The sequence below is a fragment of the Seriola lalandi genome, unplaced genomic scaffold, assembly GCF_002814215.2.
Source record: "Seriola lalandi dorsalis isolate HSWRI2012SDOR001 ecotype SW California unplaced genomic scaffold, Sedor1 jcf7180002054684, whole genome shotgun sequence".
In the NCBI taxonomy this organism is placed as follows: Eukaryota; Metazoa; Chordata; class Actinopteri; order Carangiformes; family Carangidae; genus Seriola; species Seriola lalandi.
In genome coordinates, this window is record NW_019525237.1 from 1,038,396 (window position 1) to 1,064,420 (window position 26,025).

The 26,025-nt window shown below is 43.3% G+C and overlaps 1 protein-coding gene across 3 annotated transcripts in view; it reads left to right on the forward strand.

Annotated features, from left to right (window-relative positions):
• col4a6 (collagen, type IV, alpha 6) overlaps positions 1-26,025 on the forward strand; it is a 111,545-nt gene that overhangs the window by 252 nt on the left and 85,268 nt on the right. For all 3 annotated transcript variants that reach the window (XM_087178336.1, XM_087178337.1, XM_023422692.2), the window contains exons 2-3: positions 9-134; positions 302-347. In XM_087178336.1, coding sequence (XP_087034462.1) covers positions 124-134; positions 302-347 — 57 coding nt within the window. In that variant the 5' untranslated portion in view covers positions 9-123. The remainder of the gene's footprint in view (positions 1-8; positions 135-301; positions 348-26,025) is intronic.

Sequence of the window (26,025 nt, forward strand, 5' to 3'; positions counted from 1 at the left end):
CCGGGTAGATGACGGGGTTTTTTTTTGGAGCTGTCGATGTGCGCGTTTGAAGTGCTTTGCTGGTGAAGACAAGGGGGATCGAGTCTCGACCTACGGTTCCCTCTCTGCCAGTCGGATCAAAAAATGAAATTCCTGTAAGCATTCCCCCCCCCCCTCCTCTTAAAAATCTGATTTCTCCAAAGTTTAATTTTCGGGTTCGGGAAGCTCCCGCTGCGGCTCTGGGCTGCATATGAGGCCAAATCCGGCGCAGTTTACCTGCTGGAGAAAAACACACTAACGAAAATGTTTATTTTCTTGGCAGGATTTGTGTCGTAGCAGTCGCCTTGGCGGTGGGATCTGCGCACGGAGTAAGTCCCATTTGTTTACTATTACCCTCCTTCAGGTGAAGTGCACGACTCTTCACTCGGTTTATTTATAGCGTGGATGCAAACTACCAAGCTGAAAGTTTTTTTTTTTTTTTTTTTAAATGTGTTGTTATGCATTGTGACCGTCTAATTGCTGGAGAAGACACTTTTCATGCACGTAAATGGTTCATGTGAATCAGCAGCTTGGTCTAATACGAGTAAATGGGGAGCTCACTGTGCCTGAAAGCCACTCAGTTTGAAACAGCAGCAGCCTCTTGTTGCTTAAATTACATGCTGATGTGTCTGCAAAGCGACTTTCATTCCCATGATGTCCACAGCAGACACCCTGCACCCTGCACCGGTCTTTTTCATGGGTTTAACTCCTCCATGCGTCACGTTGTGGGTGTCTGCAGCCTGCCGCATGAGGAGACACACAACTCTGAATTATTTTTTTTGTCACTGTACAAAACTTTAAGGACACTCCAGTCAGATGTTTCCCTCCATTTTGATCGGAAATTAAAATTCCAGATGTCTTCTAACTATCCGGATAATGTTTTTTTGTTTTTCTTCTAAAGCTTTGGCTGATATGTCTGTATTTATGTGTGGCCTGAGGGAGTGAAAAGGCAGCTCATATTTGAGTGGGCCCGCTCAGTCATTTGCACTCCAAACCCCGCCCTGCTGAATATTTAGGATATGGAGATTTATTAGGGCAAGAAGCCACACCTATACAAGTATTCCTCAGCTGAGGGACACATGTACTGCAGTGCTAGTTCAATACATTTGCAGATTTCACTCTTTAAACCTTTTTTATTTTATATTATTCCTCAGTATATTATGGTTATTTGAAAGTTTACCCACAAGCGTTTAAAAACCAATTGGATTATGGGGGAAAAAAGAGGCTGAAAACAGGACCGTGTTTCCTGCAGCAGCACATGAAAAGTTAGCATTTTAGAGATACATGGTTTTCACATGACATTGATGACTGAATGAACAAGAAAGCAAGGAGCAATATGGCACAGAAGTGTAAAAAACAAGAAGCATGCAGCAGCAGCTAAATGTACAACAGAAGAAGAGAAGAGTTACTACAGTGCAGTTGATGGTGTGACGGTGCAGGATATTTGTTGGATGCAATTTTTCAAGCACAAAATCAACTGTAATCCTTCCAAAAGCCTTAGCAGAGGGAATTGAACCATTAACCCTGCCAGCGTCAGTGCCTTGCTTCACCAGCTGAGTGACAGGAAATGCTAGTGAGGTCGTCATCAGCTGTGACAGAGATGCTGACTGGGAACATTAAAGCGAATTGGCATCAAAAAGCTTCCTGCGTCTCAATGGGACTCAGCTGATGGAGCTGCATTGACTTTGAATTGACTCCTCCACCCACTTCCCCACCTCCCCGTTGTCCTGTGTTGTGCGCGTGTGGGTGGCTGAGTGGATGGATATGCGTGTTTGGTTGAGTGCGTGACAGATGAGTTCATTGGGTGGTCGGGGTCGTTGTAACCTTGGTAACCGTGTCTTTGGTTGTCACCGTGGTGCGGCAGCGGCCCAGCCCAGAGTTAGTGTGTGTTTTCGGGCCGGACCAGATTATAAAGTTCATTACCTTTCTGTGCTGCTGTACACTGACACCAGACGAATAGTTTTATTTATCAGTATCGGCAGATGAGACTAAACACAGACCCACTTGGTTATCTCTCACTGGAAATAGCGTAGCATCCTAGATGAAACAGTGATGGCTTTGCAGGAAGCATAACGTGCAACCAAATCAAAATAAAAGTTTGCTTATGACTCTTTCTTTTATAAACCTTTATACAGACACCATTTTAAAGTGTCATAGGCCTCTATCTTCATAAGTGCTGTAGAAATCGTCTATTATAATATCTTTAGTATTTCGACAGACAGATTGTATATTCTAATGAGTTTCCATTTTAGCATGAGGGGATAGCGTAAGGAAAACAAGTACAAAAACAAGGAGCGGCGTTAGCATTAGCAGCTGTTTACTTAACCAGTCTTACCAAGAGCTTCAGCCATTGCTGCATTCACAATATAAGATGTTAACGTATTATAACCTCTTGTATCTGAGCAGCTCTACTTCTTCAGGGTAGACTGAACACTACAGTGACTCTGTGTTGGAAAGTGACAAGAGGGACAGGGGTTAGCTGGATAGCATGCTAACTTTAGTAGAAGAAAATGAATGGTAGAAATAGAGGCAAAACAAGAGTCAACTTTCCACCTCTGGAGGCAGCTCTTGGTGAGTAAAGAGATTAAGTATTATTCTTCTAGACTGGTAAGTAAACAGTTGTTGATGCTAACGTTAGCTATGTAGCAATAGCTAAACTTACAAATAGCTCCTTAATGTTTCTTTCAAAAATGTTCTTCTCCAAATCTATAACACAGCCTTGGCCGCTGAAATGGAAAGATGTGGTTTTGCCATTTTGGACAAAAATTGTTTAGTTTTGTGTTCAGCTTGTTAGCTAGCTAACCACAGTATGTGTTAGCTACTGTTTACCGTCTACTTAGCATGTCTAGAAGAAGCTAACGTTGGTTTTGGGTAGGAGTCAGTGTGTTAGCATTAGTTTAGTTTGCTAGTTTGCTGGCTAGTCATGATGCTAAAGCTAGCAGTGTTAGCTACAAGGATGTAAGAGCTAAGGACACAAATGTGTATCGAGCCACATTAAACTAAAGTAAATTTGGAAATGTGCATCTTTATGGATTACTCAGCCTTATTTATATCTCTAGTACTCAACCACAAACCCGTACCACCACAATTCTTTTAGGTATCCCTGTCTTTTTAAAAAAAAAATTTTTAGCCTGATTCCAGATTTGTGATGCTGCAATGTCATTTTTGAGAAAAATGCTTCAGTGAACATACAGAAAGAGCATCTGTAGGAGCTTACCCAGAGTTACTGTAAGGGCTGACACAGCTGTTGGCACAGGGGAAACATCACACTCAGGTGAGGAGGAATGGTGAGGAGAGGGGAGGAGGCGTGACGGGAAGGAGAGGAGGGAGTCAGAAGTTGGACCAAATGATTCTGTACAACCTGGGCAGTTTTTACATTACATTACACTCTTTACATTTTCTAGTAAGAAAACTTTGAAGAGGTTTGGCCTCTCGGATATGTTGCAGGAATGGATCTATTTGCAAATTTAAGTTTGATTATTCAAACCTTAAAGGACCACAACAAGTTTATTTTGCAAGTTTAAGCCATTGTTGAATGCGTGTAATACAGTTTTAGATGTTTGGGTGTGTTTTTCTTACTGTTCCACACATTTATTGTTTTGACAATATGATCAATAGCTGGCCCCCAGAACTCATTTGAGAAGTCTAAACCTCAAATGAGTCCACATTAATTTGTGTCAGTTGTTGTGATGTAAAGTAGAGGCTAGAGGTTAAACTGATTGAATCCTTTTGGTTACAACAGTCAGAGCACAGTGGAAAGTTATCATTACAATTTCCCATAGCCCAAAGTGAAGTATCATGTATAACATTAAAAATCATCAGATTTCATTTTTGACATTTATGCTTGAAAAATTACAGAAGCTATTGATTGACTGTCAAACTAGTCATTGGTGGATTTTCTGTTCAGTTGATTAACTAATTGTTTCAACTGTAATTTGTAGTAATTTGGACTAAAAGATGCCACTGGTACCGTCGTTTAATGCAACTTCATTGTATCTGTGGACACAAACCATGAATCGAGGCGATATTACTCCCCCCCCACCCCCCCCGTTGAATTCCTCCACAGCTTGGCAGGACTTGTCGGACTATCTCCCACTCCCCGCAGGTGCTATAGGCTGAAACATTCCAGAAACGCTAAGTGAGGCGACTTGATCACTGCTTGATTTGTGGTTACATTATTACCCCCTCACAACCCTCTTTCCTATCACTTTTTGCCCCCGCTGCTTCCACAAGTCAGACAATTCATTACAGGCTGATTTATGGTGTGATTTGTGAGCAGTCGTCCCCACAACCTCTCCAGCCTCCATGTGGTGTCACAGCCCATTCCTTTCTGTCTTTCTTGCTCTTAGTATTTCTTTAGATGCAGCGAAGGAGCTGAGAGGATTGGTCGATTAATCAAACTGACCATTAATTGCAAAATAGTTTAATAACCCATTATTCATTTTAATCAATTTTAAAACAAAAATACCAAACATTAACTTCTCCTGCCTGTCCGTATGTGAAGATTTACTGCTTTTCTTTGTCACATAATTGAATTTGTTTAGGTTTTTGATGGTTGTTTGGATAAAACAAGCAATTTGTGGAATAGTGCTTTGGGCTAAGATAATTATTTACATATTTTTCTTGACATTTTATATCCAAAATGGAACAGATTCATCAAGAACATGTTTGGCAGATTAATTCATAATAAAAGTAATTGTTAGTTGATGTTGTATTTAGGTGCTTCTGATTCATGCCGTGCATATTCCGCATCTGCTAAAAGTTTCACCTTTTCTTAGCTGCTGGATTTTCTTCATTTTCTTCATTTCTGTAACTCCCCCTGTTGCACAGCGGAGAGTTGGTTAAAAAATGTTCCCTTCAGGGCAGAAATAACGTCAGTTTAGTTTTGTCACACTTCATGTAACCATAAAAATGCAGGTTTTTAGAGCTCCTGTTAGCTAACTTGTTCTAACATGATCATAAAGCCCAGAAAAGACAACAAATGAACAATAACAAGACTTAGAAAATAAAGTTTCAGAAAACACAATTAAGCGTTACTCTTTCAATTTTTGCCCTGAGAGAAAAAAAAAAAAGAAGGTGACAAGCAAAAAAAAATAAATTGACCACATGATTGTAGCGCAGAGAAAGCTGTCAAGCCTAATTAAACATGATTTATGACTGAACTGTCAGGTAATAAATATTTGAGGGGTGTTGGTTTAAATATCAGCATGTTCCTGGATGTTAAGCGATGGCAGCAACTGAACGGTGGTTCACATTCCCCGAAGGCTTTTGCCTGAAATCAAGAGTCAACGCTGATGATCTGGGTCAGGAGGAGATTAGTCGAGTTTATGAAAAGGTTCTGAAGTTGTTTTGAAATGTGATAGATAAAAGGCCGCTACCGTTCATTCACTTTCGTCCCTGCTAACTCTCGTGCTTTTTTTCCCCCCTCCAGTTTGACCCGACTTTTACCGACCAAGGAAGGCTGAAATACTTTGTCAGTAAAGTGCATTAGGAAACCTGTAAACCACACATACTAGGTTTAACATACCGTTGAAAAGCCCCTGCTGTTCCACTCCCACGCCCACACTTAAAGCTCTGCTACCTGTGTGGTGCTCGCATGCACCGATGCATGTTTCCGCATCCCCATAAAAACCTATGTCGCTCTTGTGTTTGTGTACGTTAGCAGTGCAGGTGGGATGAAAGACAACTTGAGCTTGGTTTTCCTTGGGGAAATACCCTCGCCGAGCTATGTGAGAGGGCACACTGGCTTTGGGGCTATTTATTGCCACAGCAGTGTGACTAAAGAAAGCTAAGACAGGGGACTCCCATGTGTGCAACCAAATATCAGTTATGCAGAAAGACACGTTCAGGGTAAATGCACTGCAGTTAAATACACCTGGAAGACTTGAACGCACCACAGGCAGTCCGAAAGTAGCTGTAGGGAGACTTCTTTCAGATTCTCTAACTGTGACTCTCTAGAAGCAGCCACCCATTTGGACGAGGCTTCAACAGATTTGCATGCCTTTCAGCATCTTATTAGGACTGCCGCTAATGATTGATTTGCTTCTCAATTACTTTAATCAATTGCTTAATTTATTTATTTATTATTTAAACCATGAGAAAATGATGAAAAATGCCCATCCCAATTTCCTTCAGCTCGAAGTCACACCTTTAAATTGCTTGGTGTCCAAACCAAGAGTCCAATCCCCAAAGATGGCAGTGGCAAAATCTGACATTTGCTGATTTAGGTTGAGATACTTTTAGATGTATTATATGTTGGAAAGTTTACCGCAGTATATCAGCTTATAATCAAACATTCATCGCACCTCATTCTTCCATGTTTCCTTGTTTGTTGGTTGAGGAATTACACATTTAGTACCTCAGTCTGTTACAGTAGCATTATGAGCTTTCCATCTTAAAACAAAGCCGTCCTCATGAATGACACTTACCTTCATGATAATTAGTCGGGTGCCTTGCACAGGCCTGTCTGGGGCTCTGGCTCTGAGGAATGTTACGCAATCTTTGTAATGCTTGAGAACAATTAGACGTTTGTGAACGCATCCAAAAACAATAGAGTGACAGAGGAGGGTTGGCGTAACATCTGTTGACAGATGCTGCTTTCTGCCCTTCCTTTCACTTCTTCTTATCTGGATGTTGGACTCTGATTGATAACAGTGTTTCCATCCATTCATCCATCCATTCATCCATCCATCCATTCATCCATCCATCCATCCATCCAGCCATCCAAGGGTTGTAGTGATTGTGTTACCGATAGACATTTGATAATATGGTGGTGGCAGATGTTAGGCTGTGTGGATCTTTTGTTTATCACCTCATCTGGTTGCCTTTTCTCTGTCCTTTAGGTGTAACTGATCTTTCTGTTCGTTTTTGTACAGTCAGGGTCATAGACTCTCTCTCTTCTGGTTGTCATAATCATGTAGTGAAAATCTGATATTGTGACAGCTCCAGTTAAAAGGCATGAAAAGTCTTATGTTCGATGTAGCATCTCGTGCGGAAGGATTGATACGACCCCGTGTATCGATCGTCTGATGAAGTGATTTAGCTTCTAAAGATGATTGACTTGTCATCTGCTTTTCCTCTTTATTTGACTCTCTCGTATTGTTTTACTCAGTGACTTTGAGGGTCTTGTATCAGACCTGTGATTGAGATCTGTGTGAGTCTTGGCAGCTGTTTAGAGACTCTTAGCCGTCTCGCCACATGTCACCACATCATCAGCTTCCATCTGCCGAGCCTTGGCACGGCCACTTTCACACATCAGACCCCCACCTTCTCTTCGGACGAACCGCACGCTGTCAGTTTGTCCCCCGATTGGTCGCGGTGAACTCCAGAGGTCAGAGGTCGCCCGAGCACAAAGGCAGCGGGGGTTCGTGACTGCGCCGACGGCTTCGCATTCCATCGCCCCGCTCTCCAGATTTGTCCGTCGCACTTTTTGTGTTTTGCTTTTTCGGCCACTCGCGAAAACACAGAAGATTTAGAGGGAGAAGGAAGATGTGTATAAGAGACAGGAGCTGAGGTGGGGAAGTGTTTGGCTGGTTGGATGCTCGGTGGGAGTGCTGTCTTAGCTTGTTCGACGTGCCCGGTCCCTTCTCCTTAATGCCATCGCTCCCCTCAGGGCTGTTTGCACTTCAGAGGGATTAGACCTCCAATCTACTTCTCCTCATTTGTTGGGTTTTCTCCTCTGGCTTTCATTTTTCTTTCCTTTTTCTTTCTTCATTTTGTGTATTTTGTCCCTTTCAAACTCCCCACTTGTTGTGACACCTCAATGTTGCCCCTTCCACTCCCAAAAGCCCCTCATGTCTGTGTTAAATTTGGACAAATTTGGCAACATTTGGCAGCTAAAGAGAGACAGATATATCCCTCCGGAGTTGGTGGAGACCAAAATTGAGCTATAAAGAGTGTGAATATCGAGTTTAATTCTTGAGGTGGACAGATATGAAATGAATACTAATGTTGCTACCAAAAAAATCTATTAGTGCTTCTATGAGTCAAAGTTTTGAGGTGAAATAATTGTACATTGTACCTCAGTGGTTATAAAAATGCGATGTTAGCATTGTTAGCTCATCTACAAACTGCAAATACAACAGTTGGGTATATAAATTGCTTTGAGAAAACTACTTTAAACAACTGCATGATTATAATAGTTTCAGATTCTTTCTGTTTCTGGCAATCATCCAGTTTCCGTCAGTTGACTAATCAATTCATCCACTATTTTTCGTGTTTATTAGTTACCTGTGATTCCCACTAATCAGCGTCCAAGGTTTCAGTTTTTTTGTGTCATTTCTTTGAGCCAGGTTCATTGTGATTTTCCAACCACAGAAACCTTGATGCCAATTTTAAAACAAACCATGGCAACTTTACCCCTCTGAGGACTTTCCATTTGTTTTGAAGTCAGGAAGCCTGACAGGTTCAATTCCTGCTTTCCTTTGATGCTCCACTTTTCCCCTCTGCAACATCATTACTTTGGCATTAGACGCCGACATCAGCCCTTTAAGTCAAACATTTTGCCTCTTCACTGCAATTATCATATGCATGCCTGTGCAGAGGGGAACACATCTTCTTTTGTTTGTCAGTTTACTGTGTGGTGTTGGTCTGAACAGCCGACCCTGTTGGGACAAGGTGTGCGTGTATGTGGCTGAGTGGTTTTCTAATTATCATCAATGTTCTTTAATCGAGACGTTAATTACATACCCGAGTCCCCATTAATGTCATTGTTGTGGGTAGGAAAGGCGCAGGTGAAGATATTTGCCCACTTTGTGGCAGCTTGATGTATCTGCCCTGCAGCTAATGTAAACCAAACCAAAACAAATGTGTGCACTGCAGTTTTTATATCCTGTTTAACTTTACCTTTAGCAAGGCAGTGTTAACTTAAACTCTGCTTGGCGAAAGCTCTGTTTGTCTAATCCTACAGAGGCACTGAAGTATGTTTTGTCTTTCTTTGCTTTCCTTTCACTTGCTAGCTTAGAAAAAGAGTTAGCAAGCTAGCTAGTTAGCTAGTTAGCTTTTGAGACATATAATGGCATCACTTTTTTGTACTTTTGCAGTCGTGACATCAAAACTAGAACAGCAACGAAATGTTAGCTTTTGATGTTAGCAGATTTTTAAGAATAGAAGACAAACTATGGCGGCCATGTTTGTGGAAGAAACAAATGACATCACTGGCTTCAAAATGAGTGAAATCAACCATTTTTATTGTCTTAAAAATTAGATTTTCTAGATCCTAGCACCCTGTTGCTATGACTATACTGTAGTCATCAGCTGTGTGACTTTGCATTTTTAGCTACTCCAGTGAAATTTAAATTCTTTATGTTTTTCACCGTCACCACATTTGTGAGATACATGGTTTTTCATTCAAGGGTGGGGACAATGTGGTGAACTACCTTCATTTTTCGCAGGAGTACGTTTGGAAAACAAAATTTTCACGTTTTATTTTTTGCTCATTTTTTTCGTAGTTGACATCAGGGCAAGTTTCCCGCCTCCCCGGGCCCCGTATCCATGGTTACGGTATCCGTGCCGAGGTAACCCCAGGCTGCAGCCTAATGTCCCGCTGTGATAGGAACACTATCATTGGCACATCAGATGTGTCAGTTATTGTGTGCTATTACCGCCTCACTGTGTCTCTGCCTGTCCCTGTAATTACGGATACCTCCGCTCTGTTTTTCCACCTCTTTGTCTCACACTCATCCTTCACTCCCTCGTCTGTGCCAGCCAGGTAATCCAGGCAGCGAGGTAACTCCCTATCTCCCTCCCTGAATTTCTTATAAATGACATAACTTGGGCACATCGGGTTCCTTCTTTATTGGATTTCTTGCCCGTGATGCCAGCTTGTTTGTGTTTGTCTCGCTTCCTCCTTTTTTAGTCATAACTTCAGTGAAGCAGCTGCCAAAGTTAATGATGCCAGAGCTCTGAGGAAAACACAGCCTGCGGCTATGGAAGTGCCACAGCTTATTGCTGTATGAGCAGACACATCTATGAAGGCAATAACTTGTAGATTTAATACCTTAAAACACATTTTTATACAGCTGGCTTCTTGTCTGACCACAAGATAAGTTGCTACTTGCAAAATACTGTTCCGCCATGTTGCCATCAAATGTTTTTATATCTCGTTAGTGCATGTTATTTTACTGGAAAGCAATTTCTTGTGGAAAGATGGAGTCAAATGCAATAGGGTGGACAGAGAGGGGTGGAAAAGAAAAGCTATTGAGTCAAATTGTGAAACTTTCTAGTTTCTCCTGCAGGTTTGCAGATATTAGAAGCAAATACACAGGTGTTCGGTGTGTTGTGTCATGTTTGGTGTTTCTCATATTTTAGCGTCACATAAACAGACACCCTCTGTGGATTTACAGCGACCCACAAAGATCCTATCGGGCTGGTCAAGCCGAAGAGTTGTTTTTCTTCACTCAGCACAGAGTAACCTTTGTCAATCAGCGTGGTCTTGCGAATGGTCATAAATCAGAAGGACTTCCCAATTTGTCTTCTAGGCCTGTCCAGAGGGAAAAATACCACATCAGTCAGGTGTAATTTACTCTGCTTTGTAGCCGAGTGTGAAGCAATCACCCACTCCCTGTAGTTGAACCCCCACCAGCACCATTCATCATCTGTGACGGCGCTGATGAGCAGCAGTCAGTCTTTTAGATTCTAACTCCAGCACCAGCTTTTTCATCTTGTCAGTATTTCATCAATAAAAGTCTCAAATCTTGGTCTCTGGTCCTGTAGCTTCAGTGAACATGTGCATCCCTCTTCAAGGTATTCCTTGAGCGGATCTCCCACAGCGATGCAGAATCTTGTTTACGAGGGAGTAGTGGCCGCTGGTAAAGGCCTCGGAGGGGATATTTTCAGGGACTGGGTCGCTCTGTCCTCTGGCACGCGCCCATAAAACAACCTTAGCTCGCTGCCTTCACCCGCTCCTGCTCTTCCTCGCAAACCCTGGCCCAGTTTCTCCTGCGCTAACTCATACCTCATACTTGGCTGAGAGACCGTAAGCAAGCGTAAGGCAACTTTTGGCAGGTGTACCAATACCGTCACATGTAACAAAGGGCTCTTTTTATCTGTTTCTGTGCCCAGTCTCCTCAAAGCACTGTCTGATTAACCTGTTCAAAGAGCTGAAGAAGTTCAGCAAAGCTTGACAGTAGCTTTTATTAGCTTTTCACAGTGTAAGAAATATTTTTTTAAAATATAATTAGGAGTGAAAAATGTATATATTGCAGCTTTTAAACACAGAGGCAATTAAAAGCGCCAATGTCAGGTATAGAAATGCATTTAAATAACATTTAAAAGTACATTTATGTGTAAAATATGAAAGTTTTGGAGTAAAATGTTTGAAATTTGATAAATTCATATGCTTTTGTTGAAAATGAGATAAAAAATAGGCAGAATTTGACCAAAAATAGGATTTAAAAATGACTTTCTGTACAAAGAATGAATAGGCAAAGAATACAGTTTAAGTACAGTAATAAATAGTCAGAAATGAACCTCAGAAATGAACCTCAGAAAACTGCTGTCGTTTTGTAACCTCGAAAACATAACCAGTTAACAGAGGTCGGCCATCTTCACTCTGCGGCGTAGTATTCATTGTAGCGCCGCTGACTGAAGAGCCCTGCAGCTTAGCACCACCTGGCACCGTTCCCTTCAACTTCACCCTGAGCCCTGTGCACTTAGCTTTAACTCTATTCATTATGGAGTGAAGGGCCTCAGCTAGTGCTCTGGCTCCGTTCCCTGTTGCCCACCGTGGCCCCAAATGGCCACTAATGAGGGGGGACAGATGATCATTGTGCCAACTGCGTTTTTTTAAAATCTCACATTTAGTCTTATCGCATTAATCTGCAGTAGAAACAACTGCTAATACCTCTCCTCGTTCCGAAGTAGCTCTCAGTGCTGTAGGAACTTCATCTTTTTGTGCTCTAAGCTGTAGGTGTCACGTAACTGGGGTCAGTGTGTTTGTCAACAGAGTGCAGTTGCCCCCCCCCTCCCTCACATATTTATTTAGCCGGCTCCTCTTGTTCCTAAAATAGCTCACTCACTCACTCACTCACTCACTAGCTGGCCAGAGAGCAGCTTCAGCCGTGTGTGTGTGTGTGTGTGTGTGTGTGTGAGCCAAGTGGAAGAGGATGAGGCGAGGTTTCATTATTTCTGTGAATGGTCAGTGTGCGAGAGTGTGAGTGTGTGAATGTGTGGGACAGAAAAAAGTACAAACACACTACTTATGAGAAGTCTTTTTTTTTTTTTCTCATGACTTCACTATCATTTACACCTTTCTGCCGTGTTTGCATTAGATAATATTCATTTGAGCAAAGTTACATCACTCGCAGTAAAAGTTATTGATTCGCTGATTAGCTTTCCCACCATCATTCCTTGTATTGTTCGACCAAAAGTCAAAAATCCAAAGAGATTCAGTTTAAAATCATATAAAAGAGAGAAAAGCTTGAATTTACTTACACATAAAGAAGATCATTCCAGGGAATATTTGGAATTTTTTGCTTGAAAAGTGACTTTAATTATTAATTGTTAAACATAGTTGCTAGTTCTTTATCTGTTGACTGACTAAACCATCAATTGAGTGATTGTTTCAGCTCCAATTTGGTTAATTTTCACACATTTTAGACCATTTCTACTTTGTACAAGTCTGACCCAGAATTCTTTAATACCTTGGCCAATGTAATTTCACACTCTGTAAAGTTATGATATCAAATATCAGACTGAAACTCAGCTCCAAAAGTAGGTCAGGAAGTGAAGAGACTGACTTCAAATGCTCCAGAAAAAGTACAATCAAACTAAAAAAGATACGAATGAGTTATTTCCACTGAAAGTTAAGAGATGATGAACTGAGCTGAGGATGGGACGGTGAGAACAAACATACCAAAGAGAGCGTTTTCTCTTTCCTGATTAGGTAAGACATTTATTGCCCCTCTGGCGATGTACCGTATATCTTGTCAGCTTGTTGCAGTTGGCAAGCCCTCACAGCGGCCCATAGGTATGCGCACCTCAAGCAGTGACACGATGCCATACTTTGCTCAGCAGGTCGCCGTGTACACGGCTCTCAGCTGAACGTGTGATTGACGGTGAGCGATTCGACATTTCGACATATCTTCATTTGACATTTACTGTAGCAAATGGACGACTGGATCACTTCCATTACAGTTGCATGGCATGAAGTACGGTGTGTTTTTTAATTTCACAGCGCTTTGCATGCCTCATGTCACGTCTCCCTTTATCTCATATGACTGGGTTGCTTCACTGAACGGAAACTGTCGCAAATCTTTTTAAACCTTATTAGCTATTTGACATCACTTGAAGATTAATGGCTTGGGGGTGGGGGGGCTTGCTGTTTGAACACACACACACACACACACACACACACACACACACACACACACAGTCGATAAGCCCAACCTATAGGGATTGAAACCTGCAGGGCCAAACAAACTGAAAGACATGGTGTTGCTCGTCGTTTCTGCAGGGGAGAAGATGAGGTGATACCGAGTTTGAGTGGCAGGAGTGTTTTAGCACTTGTGTGTACTGTGAGAGAGGTTTCATAGTGCCAACATTTTTCACTCACACTCCCTCTGCAAGGACAAGTTTTCCTGCCCCCAAGTGTAACTTTCACTCCTTTTGTACACTTGAGGTCAACTGGAGGTTTACAAATCCTTTTTTTTTTTTTTTTTTTGCCAACTTCATATTTGTCTTTGTCACGCCTGAAACACCTTTTAAACAATGACGTCAGGGAGGGGTGATAACTTCTACATGCAGCACATTTACCCCTTTCAGCCTGTGTAATGGAACGAACAGGTATTTGCAATATTTTGTACACAGCATAAGCTTATTAACTGCATATTTCAAAACAACCTCTGCTCCTATAGTAAAGAAAATCTCTTCATGGCGATGTTGACCTTCAGACAGAGCCTCGAAACCTTCTGCAGCTTAGTTAAGATAGAAGTGATGTCAACCGCGTAAAAGCTGCAACGATTGGTCGATGAATCTGCAACTATTTTGATAATAAATCGATCATTTTAAATGATGTTTTTCGGCAGATCCAGCTTCTCAAATGGTATCGGACAAAACAGGACATTTGATGAAGCTTTTCATGCCCCTATGGACGAAGCACATACATGAGTGAAGGAACAAATATTAGGTGAAATCCATGCAGAAAATAATCAACACTTGGGGTGTCCATCAGGGTTTATGTACCTAACCTAACCTGGCCCAACCTTTTGCTGTCAATTAGACTATTTTTCATTGAAAAAGTCTGTTTATGGACCTCAGAGTAAAGATTATTTTGCCACAGTATGGAAACCACCAGAGTCATTGGTTGGAAAAATCAGATTCTGTCCTGTTCGGTTTTGAGTCATTCAGGTACGACATATTTTTAAAAGTTGGCAATTGGATTAGTTTAAATTAGTCTGTTTTTGACTTGACGAAGTGAAGTGTTACTGAGAAGCTGCTGACATTTCAGCACCTCGAGGTTCCTTTTCCTCGAACGACGGGCGTGCGAGCGCCGCAGCTCTTCCTTCAGGAATGTTCAGGCATTCCCGATCCCACCGGCATTCCCGATGACATTTAGGATCCATTGGAATCCGTGACAGACAGCAGGGGGACAGGTCTGGGCCTAGGACCCATCAGCCTGTGAGAGCTAATAGCTAATGAACCGTTGCCAGGGGCGACATGAACATTCCATGTCATCGCCATAGCTACTACACTCCCCGCCCCTCCTCCCTCGACCACCACCTCCTCCTCCTCCTCCCCCCCGCTGCCCTCCAGCTCCTTGAAGAGGTCGCACACCTGTCTGCACCTCTCTTTCCTCTCCACACCCCCCGTTCTTTCCCTCTCTTCCTCTTCGCCATCACCCTCCCGCCACCCTCTCCCGTATTCTCACTTGAACTCAGTGAAGCAGCTATTGGTGATTCAAGCTGAAAACACAGTTGTATTTTTTGTCTATTTTTTAATGTCTCACTACTTTTAGTGAGTAAGAGGCCACTGGAGTTGGTGTTTAGTCTCAAAGATGTTTTGTGTACTCTGGAGTATATTCTCACATGAGTCACGAAGCATCACTTGACACTTCACCGTCTAGTTATTTGTGACCTACAACTAGTTATCCCGCAATGTGGATCACTGAAACCCCTCGTAGACACTTCACAGCGTCTCTTTCCCTCTACTTCATTTTGCTTTTCCCCAAAACAAACGGTCGCTTGTTTAGTAGATGAATTGAATATTTTTAAATGACTACAATACCCACAAATCCCTCTGTGTGGGAACCTAATTCCCTGGGTCACTGAAAAAAAGCTGTGAGGGGTCAGAGTCGGAGCCGGAGGTCAGAGGTGACATAGCGACAGCAGGTTAGGCTGCGTGGTTTGTAACTAATGTTGCACACAAGGGTCGCTGTTAAAAGGGCAGGACTTAAATTACATAACGTTACGTGTTACCTTCAGGAATTTGTCAGAGAGACAAGAGCACACATGCGTTCGCGGATTTGAATCGTACACACGGCACGTCATAAAGGCAAACAGCCTGTCGGGACATTTACTGACCTTATCAGAGGTCCTCCTGTCATCTGTTTATTGACTTGGAAGTGTGTTTTTTTTTTCTTTTTTCTTTGGGTTGTAGCTGATAAGAGGAGAGACGGCTGATGCAGGTGCTGGAGTCACCTCTGGGTTTATGGGAGCGCACTGGGAAGTGACCATGGACTCACCTTTTGACCAGTCAGATAAGAGGGAGTAAATCTTGTGGCGGAAGCATCAAGAAATATGGATTTTTCTTTGAGCTGAAATCCCAAAATGAGCTGGAGTCCAGCAGCTGGAAAATGACACCTACCTTTAGACAGTTATTGAAAGTGACAGTCTCTGGCTGTTTAAAGGGCTATTATTTTGTGAACAAAAGACCTAAATTAGCCAGCATTCTTTCAAAAGCACCGTAATTTGTTTAAGCACCGTGAATTTTTCAGCTGTCAGTCTTGGGTTCTCTCTGAAGAAGAGGAACTCTTGTCCAGACTTGATCCACAGCCACGGATCTAGAAAGGATAAAGAAAAAAAAAAAAAATAGGTGGACAGGTGAAGCTAATGCAAGGTAAGGGTCGCTTCAGCTGGCTGAAGTGACCGTGGACGACCTGAAGATAGAAAGGTAAAACTGAGGCCAAGACATGTCGCTGCGAAGAGGGTACTGTCGAGGTCAAACACCTGGAGGACGTCTGACCTCTCTACAGACCTAGAGAAACGGTCGTGGACTGACCTTTTTCGTTGGAGGTCTGCAGATAGCATCGGTCGAAGATGACAATTATGAGTCTCTGGAAATGATTTAAGGCGTTATGACTCTCAAGGCTGACCGAGGGTCGCCTTGAGAGTTGGATGTAGAGGTCACAACAAAACAGGTTCCATGGCCCGTTCTGTCGAGACGGAGTTTAAAGAAATGTTCTGGCGTCCGTCCGTCTCACAAGATGTTCCACGGCAAAAGTGGACTGAGAAAACCTGAAAGAAAATAGAGAGGTAGATGTTGAGAAGTAAAGAAATGCCAATATATTGCAATAAAAGAGTAGCATGCTGTTTGTAAACCCTCATTCTTTCAGCACCATAACCTTGTCAATAGAAAGAACACAAAAAGAAAGTGAAAATGGGGCCGCCCCCCCCCCCCCCCCCCCCCCCCGTAACTCAACCCGCTATTTACGACCAAATTAAACCAATGCTCTGCCTTCCTTCTTCTTAACAGACTTTCCCATGACGCTCTCTCTCACATCCTAAGGTCATTGTTTACGCCTCGACACTCACTATAAGAATCCAAGATGGCCAGCAGTCCTGCTTCCTGTCCTTGACGTGAATCACTGCTCTTGGTTTTAACTCGTTACCCCTCGGTGTAGCCTTTCAGTGTCGTTGGGTTCGTCCCACACTCGTTTTGGCAGCTTCATCCCACAGTTTAACATATTGAACGTTTGGAACAGAAGACTCCTGTGTTTGTTATTGAATATAAATGTTAGCTTTGACAGGTTTATGCAGTTTTAACATCTGTTAGTCAGTTAATGGTCAGTGTAGGTGGTCAGTTTTACCTTTTAAAGAAAACCAACAGTGTTTTAATCCCAGATTTAAAGGATACGGTCGTAACTTTAAAGTCTTGTGTCTGTATGTGGAAACAGGTTTTGCTTGCGGTATTACATGAACCTTTCCTAATGTGCTTTTAATGAAAGTAATGGGGGACATTATACTCCCACAATGCAATGCACAAAGGAAATGGAGGAGCTGCTCACAGCTAGAGAATCAGAGCTTAATCGATTAGCAGATCAACAGAAAAACAATCAGCAACTATATTGATAGGTGATCATGTGTTTTCAGTTCAGTTTCAGTGACTGTTGTTGAAACGTATCCTTCGGTGGAGCAGGTTAATGTGCGGTAGCGGCCTAGTTGTGCATTTACTCGGCTGGCCCCTCGCTCTCTCTCCCTATACTGACCTAATGTTGAACGTCCACTGAGCATTCCATTCCTTCCACTTGTCCCAACCTCTCCACAGATAAGGTCAAAGGTCAGCTAGAAGAAGAGAGGGAGAGGGGCGGGGGGTGTTGGTAGGTGGTTGGCAGGGAGTGTCCTTTATTTTCCCTGTGTGTTGTGTTAGTTCGCAGGTTCCTCTGTGCGTCCTTGTGTTAGTTTTGTCTTCAAAGGCCAGTCGTTTTTCACGGAGCGAGGGAGGGAGAAGGAGAAGGAGAGAGGGGAGAAAGGGGTGGGGGGCGGCGGCGGCGGCGGGGGAAGGAGGATGTTTTTCTTTTTCTGAACTCCCTGGGCATGTGAGTGCACTGACATGCAGCGCTTCATGAGTAGTTAACCCAAGCAGGTGCGTTACTGATTGGCTCACGGGAAAGAGTTTTGCAGCAGTTCCTTGGAAACTCAGTGTTATTAGGTAACCTAGTTAAAACGAACCTTTTAGCCTCAGCTCGGATTTCAGTTTCAAAATGCGAGAAACATGAATCACTTTAGTGTCATCTGCAGCACATCCTGTGCACATGTAGTTTCATTTACATTTACATTTCGAGCTGCAACTCACAATTGATGGAAAAGGTCAGAAAATGATGAAAAATACCCCTCAGAGTTTCCCAGAGTCCAAGATGACGTCTTCAGATATCTTGTCCAAAAGGTCCTTAAGCAGAATAGTTGATTATTTCTGTCGGCCGACTAATCGACCTTTAGCTCCAAACTAACAACACTTCCTGCTTCACATTCCTGTCTGCAATTCCTCCATATGTGCAGAACTGTGAAGACTATTTGGAGTTAGTACGATTGCGTATGAGATTCAGTTATCGTACATGACAACACAAAAAAACAAACACGGATCTGCATCGCTGGTCTTGACAGTTTACTATTGCGTGACCGTGACGCTTGATGGGCTGATAGCATGTTGAGTCTGTTGACTCTGTGTTTTTACATTATAAACCTCTTCTTGTGTTTGAGCAGTCAGTTACTGTATATGAAATAAAGAGAAGTCTTCAGGCGATTGGAAAGCACTACCTCTAGAACAGGGATACGGCTTAGGAACTGTATGTAGACCTGGTTTCCTCTGGTCTAAATGCAGGTAAAAGTTCCCGCCTCATGATGATGATATGACCATAGGTTGTAAACCCCGAGCTCCTAACACCCAAGTAGAACAAAGTGAAGCATTAACGTGTTTGATCCTCTTACTGTGCCGAGCAGACCGAGATCAAACGGCTTCCTATATCTCCACCTTGCCCCCCTGCCTGTCTTGTGAATGAAGCACTTAACCCTCCGTTCCGCTTCTCAAAACAGTCGTCCCGTTATTTCAATACGGCCGAACCCAAAACGTCTCCTGACCGGGACGTCAAACTCGTACCGGCCGTGTCACTGTAAATCGCCTCTCGATGTGGCCGCGGCCTGTAAATATTATCTCAGTCATGAACGATATTGTTTCAGCGTCTGTCTGACTATTCGTCATCTGTAAGTGGCTCTGTACCTCGCTGTGATGATGGGTGAGTTGTAATGCCTCCCCAGCGGGACACTTAACCCCAGAGTCGACCTGTATTATTTCAGTTTCAGTTTGATCCAAAATGGTTCCTCCTATGGGATTCGTCACTTCTGAGGCCCCCCACCACCCCCCACACCCCCCCTCCTCCTCGTGCGCTACGGCGGAGTGGTGGTTTCCTGTGGTGAAGAGGGAGTCGAGGGGCTGACAGCAGGCGGCTTGTCCAGGCAGGACTCCTGTGGTGTGTGAAACCGCGATGCCTGCCAGCTGTGTAAAGCTCAGCTAAGTCCCTGCATTTCTTTAAAAAAAAAAAAAAAAAACAGAACGCTCTCATTGCACAATGCAAACGATGTCCATCATCTGCACATCCCCGTGTTTTCACTGCAGTTTCACTTGTTTCAAGAATTTTCTTTAAAGCGAGTGATGATGTTTTGTTGTTAAAGCAGAGACCCCTCCACTGAAGCCACTGATTGAGTAAAGGAATCCTAAAGAAACAGTATTTATAAGGAAGAATCAGGTTTTAAAAACATCTGGTCTTAACTCATTCCTGCAGGGTTTGTCAGGGGTCATCCGTCGTGCCGTACCTGACACAGATCGGACGAAAACACTACGCCAAACTGTTATGGCGTGGCTGCAGTCATGCTAAAGTGGTTAGCAGCAGATGAGATGGTTCCCCCCTAAGACCAGCCCGTATCAGGAAAATCATGTCTTCAGCTGATACCATGTGCTCATGCCTGCAGGACTGACAAAAATCAGCATGGTTGAAATCCTGCAACACAAAAACTACAAGGAAAATCAGTATCACGATAGATTTGTGTTGTTGTTGTAAATATGTGCCCGTACGTCTCTGATGTTAACAACGCGTTTACACATAAACCTTTACGCGGCGGCTGCTAGTCTTCCAGTATACACGCTGTCACTTCCTACATCTGTGCTTCCAGAAACGGCTTTTAAAACCTCGTGGCTTCAGTAAACTCTGCCGCCTTGTGTACGTGCACCTTTTTATCAAACGCCGCCACCCATAGTGCAGTGCACATGCAGTTCAGTCATGCTTTTAACATGTCTTGTGCGCAGAGGGAGAGAGCTGAGGTGTGATTGAGTGTCTTTGAGCAAGTTGAAATGTCTTTCTAGCTGAAGGGGTTTGCTGGTTTGCGGTTGAAGACAAATGAACCCCCCCCCCAGAACGAGGGTTGCACAAGTAAAAAGCTTTTAGAGTGCTCCTTAAATCTTCTTGTTGTTCTCGGAGTCCAAAGTAGAAACTACCTTCACGTATCGCCAAAAACGTGCTGAGATCTTTGTCGATCCAGGACTTCAGTATCTTATTATGCTACAAATTGCTCTGCTCGTCTGTCATCAATCATCTTCCGCTTGATGTGTTGTTTGTGGCTCAAACTGTTCAGCTCAGATTGATCGTGACAAATGGGTGAATCATTAATTTTTTTTATCATTTTGGTTTCTGGATTACGTCCATGTCAGAACGCTTCAAACTATATCACTCGTCACTTCATCGATGTTAAATGTGATATAATCCCACCTGAGTCATTCTCTGTGCATGTTTAACTCATTTCTAATCACCTGTCATCTTGTACTGTACCCACATCACGCTCTACATCATATTTTACCCCGTCTGAACTCCGCTCTGCGTTCCCTCACTCGCTCACATTTTAAATAGTAACCGAGTGCGTCTTTAAACCCACATGACGCGACCAGACGGGTGGATTTTAATACACTGAGTATAAAGTTTGGACAGGGAGTTTGCACATAAGTCCGAGTTAATTTCTTACTACAAAGTTAATTTTCAACACTGGCGTGCAGCCGCCCATGTCTAAATGTTCCCAGCGATCACTTGGCGGTCGCGGCGTTCATGTATCAGAGCAGTAGATTGGATTGAAGTGTTACTCAGGCTGGCGGCGCTCCGTCTAATGAGTAAGATTTTCTCCAAAATCAGCAGGAGAGGATGACTTTTTTTTTCCTGGAGCTAGGATAGGAACGCTCACTCTCGCACATGTGCGTTAGCGATTAAGCCGTCAGAATGAGAACAGAGAGAGACGGGAATTGTCAGTGCTCCACGGTTTATCTCACATCTCTCAGTGTTGTTACTCATACGGTTTCTGTGCTACAGTATCGCTTCGTGTCATGTAGAAGTTTGTCTTCTGTCCCTTCTCTCGTCCTATTGGCTGTCGTCTTCCGGCCGCCCTCACACCCGCCCTCATGCCGTAAATGACACAGTGGTCTGTGTTTAACTCACGGAGACAAATGAGAAAAATCTCTGTGGATTAAACGGATCATAGCACAGGGCGCTCCTGCATGGCTGATCTACTATTTGTGTGTGTGTGTGTGTGTGTGTGTGTGTGTGTGTGTGTGCGTGTGCGTCTGCGTGTGTGTGTATGTATGTGTGTGTAAAAGTGGACCATGTGTATCATGTGCACAGGTTTGAACAAAAAGGGATTTGTTTGTTGAGTAGGGTGTTACACTGAACTGTTCCTGCTCTGTTCAGTTTAACCGTTCGTCTGCTGAGTCTCTATGTACACGGTTGCCATGCCAACCGCTGCCCATCACAAGGCGAACAAGCGGAGCTGACGTTTTTGAGAGATTCTCACCAGCTGTCTGCTGTGCACGCACGTACGCACACCCACACACACACACACACACACACACACACACACACACACACTGTACCGCATGCATACAGTCAGTGAAACACACCGACCCTCCGTTCTGTGTCAGTGTCTCTCTGTCACTCGGTCGTCCCCTTCCTTGACGAGCTGCTGTGACATTGCTGTGGCTTTTCATGTCCAGCCTTCGCACCGCCCAGCCAACTTCCACAGCACATAACTCAGCGAGTGTGTGTGTGTGTGTGTGTGTGTGTGTGTCAGTAAGATGACTAAGGAACCATGGGAGTAAACGACTGCTATTTTTAACCTTCCCCAGGTGCAGAGTTTTAACTTTTAGCAATAAAGCAAAATGACATGACAAAAGTTCCTTTTAAAAGTGCAACATTTTTTTGTTTTTTCTTTATTTTAGTTAATATTTTATTGTTGTACTGTTTTTAATGTGCAGCTGACCGTAAAGAGGCAGATTTAATCATTAAAAAAGAGTTTATGTTTCTCACCCAAACCTCTTTCATCCACGTTAACTCCTTAGATGTGATCCTGAAGCACCGTTTACACCACAATGCTTCCGACACTTATCCGAAAAGTGCGGCGAAAAGACGTGTATACGTGCGCAATCACATACGTATAAACACAGACATGGTTTTGTTTTCGTGTCGGATGACTCGCTGCGAGTGGCTCATGTTGGTGGTCCCGTCTTCAGTTTAGATGTATTTTGCTTTATGTTGCTGTTGAGGAAGTTTCCAGGAAAAACAAGTGCTGCTGTCACAGAGAGACGATTAAGGATTACACAAACCAGAGAGAGAGGGAGGGGAGGGGGGTTTGTATATACTGTAAGTTTACCTGAGGTTTGCAGTGTTGTGGAGCTTTAGGTCTGTGGAATGCCATTATGTTATATGGTGACGGATGGCTGTGTAAACAGAGGTGTACAAATAAAGTCGGACTGAAGCCAGGTGGAGGGCTGAGCGAGGACACGGAGTCTTTGAAAATGACATAATTTCACTTTGCTGCATCGTTGATTTCAAACTTAAAGCATTTATGAGCTATAAGCCTGTGAATGGAGTGAATTTTATTTATTTATTTTTTATTTTTTTGCAGCATTTTGGCTTTGGGAGTGTAAATAAAAAACCTCAGCGTGAACCCGAAACCATCTGATAACTCCTCCAATCATCTCAACCACAGATGGTATTTTCTTTAGCATTAAACAACTGGAAAGATGCTTACCATCAGATATCTCAACCAACTCTAAATATCACTTCCCTAGCGCTAGGGGCCACTATAAAAATGCCAACTACTAAATTCATTGCTGCCACATATACTTGAACAGCAGCATTCTGATGCTCGGCCTACGTGTTCAGTCATGTGGCGTTCCATAGATTTATTTGCATATAAATTTGATGACAAGATTGTACTGTTTGTATCACCTGGGTGGTTTTATGGGTGTAAATTTTTGTAGTAGTGGTTTTAAATAATTCCCAGGATCCAAATGAGGCTAAAAGCCTGTTGCATGCTGCGTGTTGTTTATAAATGAAAGGAAATTGCTAACCTTGTTTCTACATGATGAGTTTATATCCAGCTGTTTTGCTCTGCCAAACATGTTTTCTTGGAAATGTAGTTTCTCACCAGAGACATGTTTACACACTCTGGCAATATTTCTTCTAGTCCAGGAAGTGTGACATCCTCACACTGCACAGAAGGCATATAAAAGAAGCCGAGGTCGCCCGTGACGGACTTTGATATTGCTACTATCGCTACATAACCAACATTAACATCAACGGCTGTTTACTTACCAGTCTCGCCGAGAGCTTCAACCAACACTGTGTTTACAAGACAACATCCTCTGAGCAGCGCTACTTATACTTCAGCGACTCGGTATCGGAAAGTGACGAGACGGTCCAGCTGGACCATGGCTAGCTGGTTAGCACGCTAACTTCAGTAGAAGAAAAGTAGTGATAGAGAAAGAAGGAAAACAAGAGGCAGCTGTTGGTCAGTAAAAGGGATGAAGTTTTCATGCCGTTTCTTCTAGACTTTGTTTTAGTTCTTTATCTTTGATCTCACAACATCATCCTTCATTTGTTTCTTCTTATCTCTCTTACACTGAGGCCTAGGCCTCTTCATTCATCAGAGTAGGACAGAGGTGTAGGGATTGGGGGGGGGGGGGGGGGGTGGAGGAGAAAGGGAAGGATAGCTAGTGTTTTCATCCCGGTCCTCGCCCCGGGGGCTGTGAACTGACAGCTGTACCCGGCTCGTGATGGGAGGAATGTGAGGAGGACAAAAGGCAAGAGGGGAGAGTCTTAGGAGGAGATGGGGGAGGGAGGGAGTTCAGGTAGAGAAAAGAGGCAAACACTTCTCCTCCTCCTTCCTATGTCTTCCATCTCTTTCTCCTAATCTTTGTACGTCTCACACTGTATTCCTCACTTTTGTATTTTTTTTTTCCCTCCCTCGTTTCTCCCACTGTCCTTTCCCTCTCATCCCTCCTTTCGCTTCCTCCCTTCATTCATCCCAGCTTGTCATTTTTAACCAGAGAACAAGTCGTGGATTGATGTGCCCTATAGACTACAAACACACACATTCCTCAGCGTTTCAAACACACATGTCCGCTCCTCCATGTCCTAACCTGGTGATTGTCAGCGTACGCTCCCTCGAGCGTAGCCTCGCCTTTTTACTGTCAACAAAAGATGTTTAATGAATTTCACCCCTTTTCGGAGGTAAACACGCTGCTTTTACAGGTCCTTGTAACTGCAGTCAAAGGCTGCAAACGACCCGAGACAGGAATTCTTCAGGAGGAGCGTGGAGGAGGAGTAAGAGGAGGGAGGGTTGAAAAGAAGGGCAAGGAGTTAAATGAGGGAGTAGAGGCGGATGAAGAGAAAAGAGGAGGAAAGGATCATGAGGAGGAGGAATTGGATGGTGTCGGGCAGGTGAAAACAAGGGATGAGGAGTTAAAGTCAAGGATTTTATTTAAGGAGGAGAAAGAGAAGTGGAAAGCTAAGGAAATGAGGCAAGGAGAGGAGGAAGAGAAAGAGGAAATAAGTGGAGAGGGGGGGATAACAAATGAAGAGTGGGCAGAAGGTGAAGGCTTGTTTATCACGAACAAACGTTTCACCTGACAGAGTTCACCTGTAAAAACGTGTCCGTCGTCTTGTCTTACACAGGAACCTGTGCGCTGTCTCGGCCTGAAGAATGAGTTCTCCTCCGAACCTCAGACACATGAGCCACAGAGTCTTTAGTTTCAGCCGAGCAGACGCACTTTAACTTTAACCACCTTACCGACCCAGGGCTGTTTTATATGCTGTGTACAGCGTCGGTGATGATGCTGCTCTTTGCTTTCTTTTTAAATTATATATAAGCTCATGTTACTTATGCCTTATGGTTCCTGGCCTGTTGCAACAAATTCATCATTAAACTCAAGTGTCGTTATGTTTGTCTGGTCTTTGCCAACCAAAGATAATACAGACAGATGTTCAGGTTCAAGGTTCAGCCTCTAGCATGCAAATACATACTCTTAAATTAGTGAGATAATTCGTGAATACATTGTGCAGCTTGCATACAGACATCTGGCGCTATGAAAAGGTGCGTGCATGTAACACAGTCTACACTCGTGTCTTCGGATACTTTGGTTTCAAAAATAATAAGAATCAGAGATTACAACTAAAACCATAAAGAGATGACGTCTCCGTGTTGATGGGGGGTTAAACTTTGGTAATTTATCAAATAAAAACGACACAGTTTGTATTTCCAGCTTCTCCGGTGTGAGGGTTTGCAGCTTTTGGCTGTTTAAAAACAATTCAACATGAATCATTTAATTTAAATTAATCCTTAATTTAATCTGTGACGTTTCACAGACTAAACCGCGTTATCGTGTCTAAAATAGCAAACACTCACTCGGCCAAGAGTGAAAGGAACAGGGTGGAGACACCACCACTTTGACCCTTGACCCTCGTCTGATTTTAGATCGTGGACGCTTCTTCACGGACGCGCCCGTGGGAAGGAGCAGTACCACTTCCACCCACTTAGACTTATGCATCCAAACACATAAACCCTGTGGCTGGGACATTCCTGCTCCTTCAGGGACGTATTAGGCTACAGCTTCACTCTCCTCTCTCTGTGTAGATAATAGTCCTCTTGGCTGCATCCCAGACTCATTAAAACGTATTTTGATAATCTTGTCATGCAGGATCTCGGGCATGAAGTAGCCTCATGACTCTGCTTTTGGCTGCCAGACTCGAGTTTAAGGAAGGGGCCTCTCCGCCCTTTCGCTGTTCCTCGAGCACCGTCCTTTGCAGGAAGAGTTTGAAATCACAGAATGTCAGACGCGGGAGTTTATTTCATCGCGCGAGACGGATTTTTTTTAATCCCTTGCAATGACATCTATTTCTGTCTGCAACTGTGCATCAACAGAAGCACACGAGATAAATATATTCCCTTTAATTTATATTTCAGGCGCCCACTCCCCCCC